The sequence below is a fragment of the Arvicola amphibius genome, chromosome 1 (genome assembly GCF_903992535.2).
Source record: "Arvicola amphibius chromosome 1, mArvAmp1.2, whole genome shotgun sequence".
Classification (NCBI taxonomy): Eukaryota; Metazoa; Chordata; class Mammalia; order Rodentia; family Cricetidae; genus Arvicola; species Arvicola amphibius.
The window spans coordinates 150,448,271-150,464,884 of NC_052047.1; the positions used below are offsets into that span (position 1 = coordinate 150,448,271).

The following is a 16,614-nucleotide window of genomic DNA, read 5'->3' on the forward strand; positions in this document are numbered from 1 at the left end:
TGTGGGAGTCTGGGGAGGCTTGGACATAGGGCAATGCTGCCAGGGTGTCCTGTCCCCAGCTGGTCATGCCTCACCCCTGGGGCAGTGTGTTACTACTGTTCTCTGCTCAAAGCCCAGGTTTAGACTCCTGTTCTTCACCTCATTGTTAGCTACAGAAAACAGACAGCAGGAGGTCCTTTGTGACAAGAAGGGAAGGAGTGGCTTCGCTCTTACTCCAGCAATTGTTACAGTGACCCTGACTGAGGCCAATGTATTCTGGGGTTGAAAGGAAGGCTTCATTAGTGCTGGTTGCCATGTAACTGGGGCTCCATCTGCCTCTCAGCATCAGGCCAAGACCTGTCACTCAAGGGCTTGGTTTTCTAAAGAGTTTTGGATGTCGCTAATGACTCAGTTTACCTTTCCAAAAGGTTCTCTGGGCTTTTCTGTTGGAATCCCAGCAGCTTTGAGGTTAGAGACCCCCACAGTAGGCATTAAAAAAGGGCATAGTCCAAATGGGTATGGGCAACAACCCAAGTTCATCCTCAGCGTTTGTCAGGTGACTTCAGATGCAGTGATGCTGTCATTCACCAGAGCGACAGAACCCTTTGTCCTGAAAATTCTCGGCCCCCTGGGTAGACCAGGGTGGCCATTCTGAGTACGATGGAGGAACAACTCTGCCTGCTTGTGGAACCAGAAATCTTACCTCTACCTTCTGTCTGGGGAGTATCACTAGAAAGTGTGTGTGTGTGTGTGTGTGTGTGTGTGTGTGTGTGTGTGAGAGAGAGAGAGAGAGAGAGAGAGAGAGAGAGAGAGAGAGAGAGAGAGAGAGAAGAAGGAGGAGGAGGAGGAGAATGGCCAGAGGACATAGTCTCTCAGAGACTCAAGCCACAGCCGAGGAGCAAATCCTGCAGGATCAGCATGTAGGGCAAGGACTGTCTTCTGTTTCCCATCCACCCTTCTGGGCATGTTTGTGCACACGGGTGCATGTTGCAGCCTTTTTATTGAGCTACCTGAGGGCAGCACACAGGTGGATGCAGAGACAGTGTACGTGTGCCACGGGTGGTGCAGCTGGTGGGCCAGCTACTGACCGCCTGAGCGGCACACTGTCTCTGGGACACTGCATGGCTTCTCCTGTGAGCAGGCTCAGCAGAACTCAGAGTCCTCCTGGCTGATTCTAAGAGGGACAGAGGTCCTGTTGCATGTATCCCTGTCTTTCTCTGTGCTAGATGGCACTGTGGCCAGAGCAGGGCTCAGGAGACACACAGACAAGGGACTCGTGCTCTGATCTGCCTCCTCCTGGCTGTGTGCTATGGGCTGTTTCTCCAGCCTTAGTTGTCTCATCTGTGAGAAAGGACAGCAGACGGCAAGATGCAGAGAGCTCTGCTGCGGACTGGGAAAGGGACTGGCGACAGGCCCCACACCTGGCACAGGAGAGCTAGCCTTGGGAATCTATGTGAGAAGGCCTTTCTCCTCCCCTGCAGGGCCTCAGGGGCCCAGGAGGGGCTGCCATTCATTTGATTTTATCTTTAGCCAGCCCTCCATGGGAGCCCTCCAGCAGGCTCTATGTGTGAGTGAGGAGGTAGGACCAGAGACCCTCAGGGAACCGACCTGCTAGAGGGTGGGAAGAGGCAGATGTGTAGCCCTGACCACAGGCACAATGACACCAGAGTCATGAGCTGCCCCTGAGCCCTGGAAGGAAGGCCCCTGTGTGGGTCTGGAAGGCTTAGGAGAGTGTTAGATGGGGAAACAGGAAGAAGACCTGGGCAGTCACATGCATGTGACAGGAGTGGGGAGAGACTGGAGAGAGGCCAGCTGACCAAGTGCCTCGGTGACACAGAAGCTGAGACTTTTTGCTCTTGCTGAGCTAAAGAAGAGGATGATCAGTTCTGAGTCCTGGGGCAGTCGGAGTAGTGGGCAGCAAGGTTGTGTCCTGTGGTCTTGGCCTCTCTCTGGTGTGCAGACTCGGGGGGGAGTCAGGGTAACGGTAGTGTTTGGGGAGCCTTCCTTCATTTAGACTGCCCTTTGCCCCATCTGTTAGAGGGAGGCCCCGAAAGGCAGCCCTCTGAAGGGACCCCTGGAAATGGGGCTCTTTGCTCCCCGTGGCTGTTTGCAGGGGATAGAAGACGGTCTTTTCCTCCTCCTCTTCCCTCCACCCCTTTGTCCTGCTCCCTCTTCCTCTTCTCTTTCTTTTTCCTCCTTTTCATTCACCTGCTTTCTCTCTCTCTATATATATAAATTATTTATTTGTGTGTATCATTGATGGGAGGGACTTTTGTCCGCGTGGAAGTCAGAAGACAGCTGTGTGGAGTCAGTTTTCCTCCCACCATGTGGGTTCCAGGAATGGAGTTCCTATGGTTCGGCTTGGAGGCAGCGCCTTCACCCGCCATTGCCAGCTCTGCCCATTGCTTCTCCCGTCTCATCGCTGCCATTGTGGTCCTCCTCCAGTTCAACCAGACTCTCCAGGAGGCTACAGCCATGTAGACCTCAGGATGGACTGGCCTGCTGTGTCATGTGTCACCTTCTTCACTGACCTGTTCAGGACAGACAGGGAAGTGCGACTAAGGAGCAGAGTGACCCCTGACCCTTGGTCCATGTTCACGCTGATGACTGGACATCCTGCGTGGGGCTCAGGTCTGAGCTTCCTGAGTGTATCAGGATTGGGTGGGTGGTGGGTGATTGCCTTGTCAATCACCCATGGCTTTAGTGGCCCCAGCAAAACCTACCACACCCCAGGACCCCTCCCCGACAAAAGCCAGCTCACTTGCTAGCACTCTCTCCCCCTACAACCTCGCTGTCTCTTTCAAGGAAGACCTGAGGGTGGCTGGGCCATTTGTTCCTCCACCTGGTGGGTGAAGGGAGAGGGATAAAGTCTACCTGTCAGCCTGGGGGAGGGATGGAGGAAGGGAGGGAATGAAGAGTTGGTCCCCAGCTGGTCTACTCACTGTTTCTGGATGTCTTGAATGGTATCAGGCAGTGGCAAGTTCTTGGTCTCAGGCAGCAGCAGGGCAGCTAGGCCACTTAGCACTGACACCATGCCGTACACCAGCAGGGGCAGCCAGGGGCCATAGACACCGAGCAGTGGCACCAGAGGGCCTAGGATGGCTCCCCCTCGGGCTGCTACCTGGCCCAGGCCCACTGCTGTCATCCTGTGGGGGCACATTTGCCTGAGTCACACTTTTCCTACCCTGGGCCTTGGCCTTTGACCAGGCCCAACTCCACTAGGTTCAGGGAGGCCCAGTGGGCCAGGCAGTGTGGAGGCTTAACTGGGGAGCCCTGAGACCATGTGGAAGGGAAACCCATGGGGACCCCTCTAGCTATAATGCTCTTTCCTTGAGCCAATGACAGCCTCACCTGAGCACAGTGGGGAAGAGTTCACTGCTCAAGATGGTGGCACAGGTGAAGGCAGCCCCCAGGGACCCCAGACCCAGCACAGCCAGGGACGAACGAAGGATCCCCATCTCTGTGAACAGTGGTGGTATCAGCAGAATCTGGCATCCTGTATTCCCTGGACTGTTCCCTGTCCTATGTCTGTCAAATGTCACCGAGTCTTTCTTCCAGTGTCCCCAGTCTACCCACTTTCTAGCTCCTCAGAACCAGACCCCAGGGATCTTCCTTGCATCCCTTCCTCTCCCTCCCTAATCTATTACTGAGTCTGGGTTAGCTTTCCTGACGGCCCTACAATTCTGCCGTCTGTCACTGTTCGACCCCTGCCACTCTCCTCTGTACCCCAACAGCCTCTCTTCTAAGTGTCCTCTGCTGTGGTCTCTCACCGTCTATTCTGTTTCCATGCTCCCCGCCCCCACTCAGGGGAGGCAGGAGAGCCTCAGCTAGCATGCACAGTTTTGTTTTCTCTTGCTCACCCGCAGCTGAGCTGCAGCTCACCGTGGGGCACCAGTATGTTGGCCAGGATGCTGAGTCCTGGCAGCACCAGGGAGCTGGCCTGGCAGAGACGTCGGCCCAGGCGGTCGAGCAGAAGCAGGCTGCCTATCTTCACTGGGAGGTCCACAGCCCCGATGAGCACTTGGAGCAGGAAGATATTGCTTCCTAAGGCCTGCAGGTTGAGGGCCAGGCCGTAGAAGGTGAAGCCAAAAGCAAACCTAGAAGTGAGGGTCAGTGAGTCAGCCTGGGGTGGCTGTTCTTCTGCTTGCCCCATAGGCCTTGTCCAGGCCCACCTTAGGCACCGGGAGAGAAGGGCTGGTGGTACCCAGGGAGTAGCCAAGGAGAGAATCTGGGTATTTCCTCCTCTCTCTACTTGGCAGTCCATTTGGGTTGCTATCTCATTGGCTCTTGAGTCCACGGGACAGTCCCTTCCTACAGTCTCTGTGGATTTGGTCTTTGCCAGGTGGGGCAATGGGCCGTGCATGTTGGATGCCTCTAAACAAGATGGACCGGCCTGTCTGATTCGCCTCTCCAGCTTTCCCAGCGTCACCGTTCCTCTCCATTCAATCTCTTACAGGGACCTGAGCCTGCAATCCTTGTCCATCAGCCCACACGGCCTTGCTTGTCTCCTCTGGGAGCCTGACTATATAGATAGCAAGGTCCTTGAGCTAAAGGTCATCCTAGAGCCGTCTCTACCAGTGGCCCATCCCTGCTGCCTGGTCGCTGTCCTGACCAGGCTTCCCCACGGCTGGTAGTCTTGGGTAGAAGGGCATCTACCAGCACAGCATGGAGATGAAGGTTCGGAGGCGCAGCCCAGGCGTGTGGAGTAGGGTGCCTAGCCTGGCACGAGTTTGGCCTCCACTCGCTTCCTCCTGCATGGCTGACCGCAAGACCTGTGGGAGTGGAGGCTATTAGCACCAGGTGTCCATAGGCCCTCTCCAGGGACCCTCCTTCAAGAGCCAGGGCCCTCACTGACTCCACGGGAGCTCCTGTGCAAGGCCAGGAGAGGATCTGAGGGACAGGGGACAGGGTCAAGGAAAGGCCCAGCCTAACTTACCTCTATGGTCAATGTGTCTCCCTCTGCCTTCTTCCTGTTCATAGCAGCTACCCTCTGTAGTTCCTGCAGGCCCTGGTCCAGCTTGCCCACCGTAAGGAGCCAGCGTGCTGATTCTGGAAGCCACCTGAAGTGGACAGGTGTGGGGGGACCACTGATTGTGGCCCCCATTGTATCACCTTCCCTCCCTGTCCTTCTGTCCCCTCTGCCTGAGTGGCTTCAGGGAATTGTACACTCCCATCTCAGGGCAACTGAGGTCAGTGGAGGCCATAAGGACAATGTGGTAGCAGTGGCATGTGTAGCCAGGCCACCTAGATCACTGCCTATACCAGCAGGTGGCCTCCCTGTCTCCTTCCTCTCTGAGTTTGGTGGCCCCATGTTCTCTAGGCCCCGGAGAAGGCTGCTGGATAGGGAGGGACTTCCTTGTTCCTTCCCACCTCCTTGTCACATGACCCCTCCTCAGCCTTGCCCATGAACCAGGCCTGCGTGGGATAAGGACTCCAATGGCTACAGAACCGCAGTGGCTACCAGGGTGCCTCACCATTGTGGCATCTTCCCTTGTCACACATGTTCCCTTCTGCCGTCAACCCCAAGTTGTATTGTCTTCCTGCTTCCTCAGTCCCTGCCCAGGGCTCAGGCTGGCGCCAGTGTCTCCAGCATCACCCAGCCCTTCTGTGTGCTCTTCTGTGAGCCCCAATCCCTGGACTCTTGATCCCATTGTGCTTGGCTTTCCTGGCCCTGTCTGTGTCTCTGTGTCCGGATATGGCTGCTGGACACCAACTCGCTTCTCACCGTCTCAGCATCCAGCACAGGCTACCCCCTCTCTCACCAAACACAGCGCCCCCGTTCCCTGCCCACTTACTTGCTGTACTGAACTGCTCAGCCTCCAGGCCTTTGGTAGTGAGTACCACACAGCATTGCTCCTCCCTCCAGGCTTCTGATCACCAAAGACCCCTTCTGCACCCAGAAGGACATGCTGCCCCCTTTGAGCAGCAGCTGGGAGGAGCCATCTGTTTTATGTCCACTAGGACCCTGAGCCCCAACCCCCGGGATTTGAAGGACAAGGGAGGGAAGGGAATGCCAAGTACAAGTAGAGGACATGATTCTCAGTGATCTGTTGGCCTTGGGTGACCTGGACAGTGACTCGGGAGAGGCTTTCTAGTCCCACTGGGGAAGTAGGTAGGAAGAGTCAGGGGTGAGGAGGGGTCAGGGTGAGGAAGGGTCAGGAGTGAGGAGGGGTCGGGGTGAGAGGGGTCAGGGTGAGGAGGGGAAGGGGTGAGGGGGATTCAGGGGTGAGGAGGGGTCAGGGGTGAGGAGGGGTCAGGGTGAGGAGGGGTCAGGGATGAGGAGGGGAAGGGGTGAGGGGGATTCAGGGTGAGGGGGGGTCATGGTGAGGAGGGGTCGGAGTGAGGAGGGGTTAGGGGTAAGAAGGGGTTGGGGTGAGGAGGGGTCAGTGGTGAGGAGGATTCAGGGTTGAGGAGGGGTCGGGGTGAAGAGGGGTCAGGGGTAAGGAGGTGTTTGGTGATGAGGGGTCAGGGTGAGGAGGGGTTGAAGTGAGGAGGGGTCAGGAGTGAAGAGGGGTCAGGAATGATGAGGGGTCAGTGTGAGGAGGGGTCAGGGTGAGAAGGGGTCAGGGGTGAGGAAGGGTTAGTGGTGAGGAGGGGTTAGGGGTGATGAGGGTTCAGGGTGAGGAGGGGTCAGGGGTGATGAGGGGTCAGGGGTGAGGATTGGTCGTGGTGAGAAGGGGTCAGGGTTGAGGAGGGGTCATGCAGGTAGTTGGAGACGAGGCTGGAGCTAGGAGTCAGGTGGCACTGGGGATGGTGTAGTTGGGAGTAGGGGTGGGGATGAGGCAAGTTGAGGCAGAAGTTTGGGGTCTGCAGACTATGAAAGGGGCAGGAGTTACTGACTAGCAAGATCCCTTGAGGAGGGAGCATGGACCGTGACCCCAGTTTGCTGCTGGGTCACAGAAGGATGGCACCTGGTTTGTTGAGGGTGAGTAGGAGCAGGGGCGTCTGGGCTTGTGCAGCTGGGGTAAGCACCACAGGCTCCAGTGGCTCCCTTCAAGCCCAGGTGGTCTTGACCTCCAGAGCTCCTAAGCCCTCTGTCTGCAGAAAAAGGGGAGTCTCCCACAATGACCGCCCCCACGAGAGTGGGCAGAGCCTCTTTCAAGGAGGAGGCAGCGGCACCCACCATGAATATACAAAGTAGAGGAAGAAGGGGGCAGAGACAGCCAGCTGCAGCATCCTCCAGCTGCGCACACCGTAGGCCACAGAGCCTGTCAGGATGTGCCCGAAACTGAAGCCCAAGGCGTTCAACGTCATCATCAAGGGGCGGGCCTGGGCTGATGTCCACTCTGTCACTGCAAGGTGCAAGGAAGGGGATCAATCCTAGGGCCTGCATACAGCCTTCCCAACCCAGCCCCAACTGGGGACATACAGAGACTGGCTGTGTTCATCATGACACCTGCCACTGCAAAGGCCACCAGGAAGCGGAACAGGCAGTAGAGGGGGAAGATGGGGACGAAGGCAGCTGTTGTGCCGGACACAGCCGCCTGAAGATAGCTCCAGGTCAGCACCCTCCTGCGCCCGAACCTGTGGAGCACATGGGGAGGCATGCCATTGGCCAGCAACGAAGAGCGGCCACAAAGAACCGTCTTGTTCTTGCCCCCTGAGATGAGGAAGGCACAAAGCCAGACGTGGGCCAGACGCACATTCTCTACCAATGGGAGGGCTGTGAGCATGAGGAGGGTCAAGGCAGGTTTGGCAGCAGCACCTGAGCACTGGCTAAAGGCTGGTGTGAGGCAGAACAGACTTTAGGAATGACTATTTGGAGAGAAACGGTGCGAACCTGAGGTTTAGAGAGAATGCCAGGTCCATTCAGGAGAGCCTGCCTGGACCAGTTGGGCACACTCACCTGTCGGAGGCATGGCCGCACACTGCAGCTCCTACCAGGATTCCAGCCAAGTAGATGGACTGGGCCATGGGTCTCAGGGCCTGGGAATCACACACCAGGTCCCACTGGAGGAAAAGAGGGCCAGAGCTGACATCAAGAGGAGGGCATTCTCGGCAGAGGGGGCAAAGGAGAAGGGAGCTGGGTGTGGGCGGCTCATGAGGCACCCACAGGTTTAGTAACTTGGTTTCTTAAGGAGTATCCTGTCACCTTAACTACTGGGTCAAGACCCCTCTAGCTTTATCCTCTCTCTCCTGAGCCATGGCTCTTGCTGAGAACCCTCCACCTTCCCTGGAGGCTTGCTTCCTCTTGCATACGCACATTCACACTCATGCACGTGCACACACACACACACACACACACACACACACACACACACATTGCCTCTCCTCTCTCAGGGTCCTTCCTTCTTCCTGCTTGCTGGGGCAGCTGCCACTCTCCATAGGCTTGGGCTGTCTGACTCCTTTTTTTTTTTAATATTCATTTATTTATTATGTATACAATATTCTGTCTTGTGGGTCTGCCTGCAGGCCAGAAGAGGGCATCAGATCTCATTTCAGATGGTTGTGAGCCACCACGTGGTTGCTGGGAATTGAACTCAGGACCTTTGGAAGAGCAGGCAATGCTCTTAACCACTGAGCCATCTCTCCAGCCCTGTCTGACTCCTTTTTTTCCTTCTTTTCTTCCTCCTTTTCTTGGTGTGTGTGTGTGTGTGTGTGTGTGTGTGTGTGTGTGTGTGTGTGTGTGAGAGAGAGAGAGAGAGAGAGAGAGAGAGAGAGAGAGGGAGGGAGAGAGAGAATGTGCATGTGTGTACATGGTATAGTTCTTGTGAAGGTCAGAGTTCAATCTCTGGAGCTGTCACCTTATTTTTGTGACACGGTCTCTCACTGAACCTGAGGTTCACTGATTAGATGAGGCTGGCTGTCTAGTAAGCCCTGGGGAGCCCCACTGTTTCTGCCTCTCTAGAGCTGGAATTATAGTCATGTCACCACTGGGCTCAGCTTTTCCATGGGGGCTGGAGAGCTGAACTCAGGTCTTCATGCCTTCAGGCAAGCAGTTTGCTGATTTATCTCCCCAGCCTGCCACACCTCTCAGGAGAGGCCATTGCTCAGCCTTGAGACAGCCAACAGGTTCCTCTGACTGAGTGACCTGGAGTCACAGCCAAGGCTCCGCTATGGGTGAAACCATTGGGTGATACAGAAACAGGGGTGCCAGTCTGTGTAGACATAACTCACTGTGTAGCTCAGGCTGGCCCTCAAACTCACGATTATCCTCCTGCCTCCTGAGCACTGGGGTCACAGGCATGATCAACTAAGTCTAACCTTGCAGGTGGACTCCTACTGTCCAGTCCCCTGTAAGTAAGTCATGGTTGGCCCCCAGTGAGAAAGCCTGGGGGGGTGTATTCTTTGTAAAACCAGAACAATTGCGTCAAGCCAACTGTGACTGTGAGTTTGACCTCCCGAGTGCTGTTACCGTGGTCACGATTGTGGACGTGAAGGTACTGTGATCGTAGACCCAGCCATCCCCACACGGCTCGGTGTCTGCATCACTCCAGTTGGTGGCTGTGGTGTTGGGCTCCATAAGATGCCACTGCGGTTGGCGGAAGCGACGGCACTGATGGGGTTGCAGAGCAGGGCCAGGCGGGATGGAGATGGTCAGGAGGGCATTGGGCCCAAAGTCCCCAGAGACACTTGCCTGGGCAGTGCTGTTGTCCAGCAGAGGCACCCAGCACCGGTGGCGGGGCACGGCAGCTGAGAAGTTCTCCAGCATGTTCTGGCTGGTGACCCACAGGATGGGGGTCACCAGAGCCACAATTTGAAGGACCTGGAACCTGCCCAGGCCTCCTACTTGGTCCAGGAGTTCAGGAAACGCCATGGGTTTCTCCAGGGTGCCAGCACTTCACGGAGACTAGCTCAGGACAGCAGGGTCAGTCTGATGAGCCTCCTTCCCCCACGGTTCTGCCCACACCCATCTCCTCAGGTGCCTGCCAGGGTAGCTGTGCCACTGAGTCAGAGCAGACTTTGGTATCTGCCTGCTGGCTGTTACTAGGAATGGCTCACCCTGAGACCTGGACTCCCCTGCTGTAATCTGGAGGCCATTGGGAACCTCGCAGAGAAACAGCAGACCCTAGCTCCCTGAAAAAATATTTGGGAAGCAAGGAGGGAGGGGGCAGAAGTCACTCTGACCAGAATTAAAGTGTGACTGGGAGCCGTTTAATAGGAGAGAGTTTAGTAACCATTCCTTCAAAGTTTAACCAGGTGACTACATTGCAAGTGAAAGGCCCGCCTTCCCCCTCCACCTGCTTCATGGTCGTGGCCTCTGTCAGGTGTGGGACCTGGGACCCAGTCCTGCCACTAAGGGTGTTGGGGGCTGTCAGCTCTCAGTGCTCCTACCTTCCTTCAGGGACATTATAACTGTGTTGTGATTTAAGCCAGGAGAGGGTGGGCTTGGCTTTTCAGTCTCAGGGGTGGCATGATCCTAGCTCGAGTGGTGTCCTATACTTGGGGATTTGTGTGTCTCATGCCACCCAATCTATGAACCTCACTAGTCTCCTGAGGCTGCCACTGCTTCTGCTCTCCTTCACTAATTCCCTGTACTGAGCCTCAATAAGCCCTTTTGACATTACTGCATGCCCTTTCAAGACAAGTGTTCTAAACTTTGTTTCTTCCCCAGGTCTCCTTGTCTTAGGATCAGTTTTTTGCCCATTGTCACATGGCCCGCAGTCTGTATGGACTCACAGTTCACACCCCGGCTCCTCAGCTTCCAGTCTCACAGGTCTCTAAGCTGAGCTAATTCCAAGGATTTCTCTCTTTGCCTCTGCTTTGTCCCCTCCACCTGCCACCACACTGCAAAACCTCACACTAAATCCTGCACCAAGCGCCAGGAGCCCTGGTCCTCTAGGGGAGCAGTAAGCACTAGCCCATGGGGCACCTCTCCAGCTTGGCTCGACTGCTGTTGGGTGGAGAACAACCCAATCAAGGAGAATGTGTGGAGGCAATGTCCCCCAGGAAGCCATGGGAGCGACCATGGCAACAGAAAGAGAAAGGCAAGAGAGAAGCCTGAGGGCACCAGGCTTACCTACCTGAGGGCACCAGGCTTACCTACCTGTGGGCACCAGGCTTACCTACCTGAGGGCACCAGGCTTACCTACCTGTGGGCACCAGGCTTACCTACCTGAGGGCACCAGTCTTACCTACCTGAGGGCACCAGGCTTACCTACCTGAGGGCACCAGTCTTAACTACCTGAGGGCACCAGGTTTACCTACCTGAGGGCACTAGGCTTACCTAGTGGCTTTGTTTCAAGTTAGTTCTGGGAGTGGAAGAGGAAAAACTGTGGTCAGGTGGTGTGTGATGGGGTCAGTCATAAAGGTGAAGAGCCCCTGGGAAGGGAAGGTCGGAGTGAAGTGACTGTCCCCAGCTCTGACTGGGTTGAGCTCAGCATATTCCTGAGCCATTCAGGTGGTGGCACTATGGAGTGACTTGGGAACAAATAGCATGTGGAGTCATAAGCCAACTGAGCTCACTCAGTCAGAGACCTTTTATAGAAAGAGGGACGTTGGAGGTCAAGCCCTTCACCATTCGTGGAACCGTATACCAGCAAGAGGGTGTGAGGACAGGAATGGTCAGCAATGAAATCTAGCCCAGTACCTGAAGCAGGGTGGATATTAATGCTGAAGACAGGGGAGGACTTGGGGACTGGACCTTGTCATGTGGACTTCCCTGATGACTGTGTCCCAAGGGATTGCTGCAAAGGGTGGGGTGAAATCCATCCAGGTGCAGGGGTCACATGAAGACTGGAAGACAGAAGTGGGATCAGGACATACAGGCAACCCATTCCAGGAGTGTCCAACAAGAGGCTGGAAAATGGGAAATGGCATGAATCAGCCATCCACTGATCTAACAATCAGTCCCTAAGATGATTCTCAAAGTCTTCCTTGTTCTCTTTCCAAAATAAGGTCTCGTTAGCCCAGGTTGGTCTCAAGCCTAGCTCCACCTGCTGAGTGCCGAGTTTATAGGCAGGCATCACCTTTGCTGGTTTATGCATTGCCGGGCATTGAACCCAGGGTTTCAAGCATGCTAGGCAAGCAAGCACTCTGCCAGCTGGGCTGTAGCCCCAGCACTCTGTGTTTGTGAGACAAGTTCTCATGTAGCACTTGAGCGCTCTAGGTAGCCAGGGATGGCCTTGAACTCCTGGTCTTGATGCCCCCACCTCTCGAGTGCTGGGATAGGTTACACTATCATTACTGACACGGAACCTCTTTGAAAATAAAAACATTTTTCCTGTGCGTATATATGGGCGGTAGTGTGTGTATGTGTGCACGCATGTGTGTATGCAGGTGCTGACAGAGGCCAGAAGAGGTGCAGAACACCTAGAACTGAAGTTACAGGCAGTTGGATGTGGATGTGGGGAACTCCAGTCCCCTGAAAGAACAGTACATGCTCTCAACTGCTGAGCCATCTATTCAGTCTATAAGTTTCTCTCTTAATTGTGTAAAGTCCCAGGTGGTTGCTACAGATTCGTGGATGACTGTCCTCGCAGGGAATGTAGCCTCTTCCTGCTTGTGGCCCTGCGATTGTTTGCTGAAGTCACTGGGCTCATGTGTCAACCATAGGGGGAAAGAAGGTACAGTGAATCTACCTGATTTGCCCTTTATTAGCTAGAGTTGAAGGTGACACACAGTAATTCTGCCTTCTGTTCGGTGGTGAGAGGTATGGGTAGGTAGAGACTTGGTTCCAGCTCTACACTAGGAGACAAGATGGAGGGGCTGTGGACAGTAAGCTGCCACTGCTCTAGGGCTAATACGTCATCAGTGCTTTGTTTGTGAGAAGACAGGATAGTTGGCTCATGTGCCAATGGAAATCCCTAGTTAGAAATCGGGACCTTGATGACTGGTAGATGTGGGGGCATTTGTTGTAGCCAGGTTCCTTGAGCCCCAAAGGGGTAGGCCCTAGAGTCCACTGGAGGGCGCGGCCCAGCTGCAGAAGTGAGGTGCTCCTGGGGCCCCAAGGAATGGCCCTTTATCATGGGGTATTGGGAAGACAAGGTGACATAAGAGGCAGGCAGTGGGGAATGGGGACATTGCAAGTTTGAGTACAAAAGAGATGAGTGCCTTGGGGGATTCACCTGCTGTCCCTTCAAGGCCTGTGATTTTGTAAGTGGGCCCAGGGTCCTCTCCAGCCTGGTTCTACCTTTTGAATTAGCACTGGTCATGGAGGGCTTGACCAGTGACCAAAGAAAGCCTGGGAGAGTGTGTTGGGGAATATTATTTTAAGGTGTGTTACTTTTGTTTATGCTGTATTTGTTGAACTCTGTGAAGCTGTGATTCTGTCTAAAACACCTGATGGCCTAATAAAAAGCTGAACAGCCAATAGCAAGGCAGAAGCAAGGATAGGCTTGGCTGGCAGGCAGAGAGTATGAATAGAAGGAGAAACGAGGAAGAGGAGGAGCAAGAGAACAAGAAAATGAGGACATCAGGGGCCATCCACCCAGCAAGTCACACCATAAATCATGGAGAAAGAAGTAAAGAAAGGTATACAGAAATAGAGAAAGATAAAAGCCTAGAGGCAAAAAGATAGTCAGGATAATTTAAGATTAAAAAAAAAAGCTGGCAAGAAACAAGCTAAGCTAAGATCAGGCATTCATAACTAAGAATAAGCCTCTGTGTGTGATTTATTTGGGAGCTGGGTAGTGGGCCCCCCAAAAAGGCAAAAGGGTAAAGCATCACACTACATTTAGGCACCCAGTGTGGGGCTCGAATATTTATCTAGAACCTAAGGAACCTGAACAAAGAAAGAAAGAAAGAAAGAAAGAGAGAGAGAGAGAGAGAGAGAGGGAGGGAGGGAGGGAGGGAGGGAGGGAGGGAGGAAGGAAGGAAGGAAGGAAGGAAGGAAGGAAGGAAGGAAGGAAAAAGGATAGGGTTTCTTTAAGAGTCATGGCTGTTCAGCCAGCAGTGATAAATAGAAACTAGAAACATCCAGCTAAGTAAGAACCATTTATGGCAATGCAGGTACCGGCTTCCACAGTTAGAAAGGTTTAATGAAGTTTTTGGTCATGAACCTCCAACCAGGGTGCAAACTTTGGGCTTGGTTTTCATGACCGGATCCAAGAGTGAGTGGAGTCAGCTACAGGGCATGTGGAGGATCCAGGTGTAGCTTAACAGTCTAAAGTTTGCTCATGCAGCCAAAAAAGGCTAAAAGATACGCACTAAAAGAGGCCCACACGAGCAGGGTGGTGGTGGCGTACGCCTTTAATCCCAGCACTCGGGAGGCAGAGGCAGGCGGATCTCTGAGTTCGAGGCCAGCCTGGTCTACAAGAGCTAGTTCCAGGAGAGACTCTAGAAACTACAGGGAAACCCTGTCTCGAAAAACCAAAAAAAAAAAAAAAAAAAAAAAAAAAAAAAAAAAAAAAGGCCCACAAGGAAAAACCACTAAACAGGTTCCAATGTGCTTTACAATGTGTGTGTGTGTGTGTGTGTGTGTGTGTGTGTAGGCTTAAGAAAGAAAGAAAATGGGTATAGGCAGTTATAGGAAGAAATAAAGAATTAAAAAAATAAAGAGGAGTAAGAGTAATATAAAAGACAAAGCTACGTAAAGAGGGGAACACACAGGGAGTCTGGATCCCATATAGTATTATGTTGACTTTGAATTTTTTGATTGCTGGAAAGCAAAGGACAGCTGCCGAGAGACCTGGGATTGAAAGAGGGACTGTGGGAATAATAAACCAGCCCAGATATTTTAAGAATGGCTTAACTTTTAAAAAGTAAAAAATGTATTTGTCAAAATACATGGAAATCAGTGATGCTTTGGAGAAGCGGTTTTGCTTTTGTTACCACAGGAAATCAAGAGGATGTGGATTCATTCCAGGTTGATTTGGATCTGGCTTGATCAGGGGAGACCTCCTGAAACTTGACAGGTAATACTTACCAACAAGGGTTATAACTGGTCTTACCAGGACTTGGCTGTAATCTCAGATTTTCTCTCTGGAACCCTAAAAATACTTCACACACATTCAGCAGAACACAACATCCACATCTCAAGAGAAAAGGGAGTGTGGGTGGTCTTTGGTTAGCTGTGGGTCATGAATGTTATATTTAGGGGGATATAGGAATATGGGATAAAAAGACAACTATCAACCTCAGATATTTTGTATTGGCATGAATTTTGATATATTGATACATATTTAAATTCAATTTTGCTACACTGTATATATGTTTTTGCTCTTGTTTAAAGGACTTTTGTATATTGATACAAATTTAAGGTAATTTTGTTACAACAAGCTGTATTTATGTTTCTATTCTTGGTTAAAGGATTTTGTATATTGATACAAATTTAAGGGTATTTGTTACAACGTATTGTGTAATGTTTTTTCCTTTTGTTTAAGGTATTACCTATGCAGTTCATTTAAAAAATGTAAGGTAAAATTCTAGTTTTTGAAAGCTATTATTATGAACTATTCAGGATAATCAAGAAACACAGGTCAGAAGTTAGTCATCTATAACAATTGAATTTGTAGATATGCTAAGTATGTTTTCCAGATCATATAGAGATATGTTTTAGACAGATGGTCTTCAAATACTTCAAAGACCTATAGAATATAGCATTCAACATGTTTTGTTAAGTTTTTCATGATAATGACACATCTGCTCCTGGAAGCACCAATTTACTTCAGAGAAGATATGGGCATTGAAGAAACTTCTTATGGAGTTTGCTTTCATTGTGGCAAGGTTAGCCACTGAGTAAAGAAACTGCTCTTGTCTTTGCCTGATGACTATGTGTTGTGCAGACTGGACATGTGTTACCCACAGGAAAGTGACTGGTGCAAACTTTGCCAAAACAAGGTGGGGTGGTCATTCAGGGTTCCTGCTTCACAGCAGAAACTGTCAGACATTATCTAGTACACACACACACACACACACACACACACACACACACACACACAAAGAAGTGTTGAACTTTGCCAAAACAAAGCAGACTGTCCTTCAAAATTTCTGCTTTATAGAAGTGTCTACCAGATACTGTGGACCTGTAGGCTAAAGATGGAGCCCCAACATCGCAAAGAAAGACTGTTCAGGTGGTCAGATGTCTGTCATTTTTAAAGTTTTTGGAGGTCATTTGCAATGTACTATTTGTTTACTTAAATAATATTATATCCTTCTTTGCCTTTGATGGAGTTAAACACTAGATAGTTATAGTTGCAGTTTTCCTTAGCTAAGATAGAAAGTAAGTTGGGTATAAAATTTTAGATTTACTAAGATAGGATAGATGGATTATGGAGTATTTTCTTTAAAATTGCCAGACAGAAATGAGTTGGGATTTAGTACACTGTGATTGTCATCTACTTAATAGCTGTCCCTTTTGTGTAGTCTTACTAGGTTAAAGTGAAAACTTTTCATTTTTGTTTAAAAAGAAAAAAAGGGAGAATGTTGGGGGATTTTTAAAAGGTGTGTTGCTTTTGTTTATGCTGCATTTGTTTAACTCTGTGAAGCTGTGATTCTTTGCCTGTCTAAAACACCTGTTGGTCTAATAAAGAGCTGAACAGTCGGTAGTGAGGCAGGAGCAAGGACAGGCGGGGCTGGCAGGCAGAGAGTATGAATAGAAGGAGAAATGAGAAAGAAGAAGAGCAAGAGAACAAGGAGAGGAAGACATCAGGGACAGCCACCCAGCCACCCAGTCAGTCACAGAGAAAGAAGTAAGGTATAAAGAAATAGAGAAAGATAAAAGCCCAGAGGTCAAAGGTAGTTGGGATAATTTAA

General features: G+C 51.8%; 1 protein-coding gene across 1 annotated transcript; it reads right to left on the bottom strand.

Moving 5' to 3' along the window:
• Positions 1–2,446: 2,446 nt before the first annotated feature.
• LOC119803154 (solute carrier family 22 member 12) lies at positions 2,447–9,736 on the bottom strand. The gene is made up of 10 exons (XM_038314360.1): positions 9,335–9,736; positions 7,826–7,929; positions 7,349–7,503; positions 7,103–7,271; positions 4,916–5,039; positions 4,636–4,751; positions 3,862–4,076; positions 3,331–3,439; positions 2,922–3,125; positions 2,447–2,510 (listed from the first exon to the last, which is right to left on the bottom strand). The coding sequence occupies exons 1-10, from the start codon at positions 9,734–9,736 to the stop codon at positions 2,447–2,449; spliced, it is 1,662 nt and encodes a 553-aa protein (XP_038170288.1).
• Positions 9,737–16,614: the final 6,878 nt, after the last annotated feature.

Coding starts and splice junctions, on each gene's coding strand:
- LOC119803154 (XM_038314360.1), bottom strand. CDS start 9,736: ATGGCGTTTCCTGAACTCCTGGACCAAGTAGGAGGCCTGGGCAGGTTC. Junction 7,930..9,334: donor CGTCCACAATCGTGACCACG/GTAACAGCACTC, acceptor CTTTTCCTCCAG/TGGGACCTGGTGTGTGATTC. Junction 7,504..7,825: donor TGCGGCCATGCCTCCGACAG/GTGAGTGTGCCC, acceptor TGTGCTCCACAG/GTTCGGGCGCAGGAGGGTGC.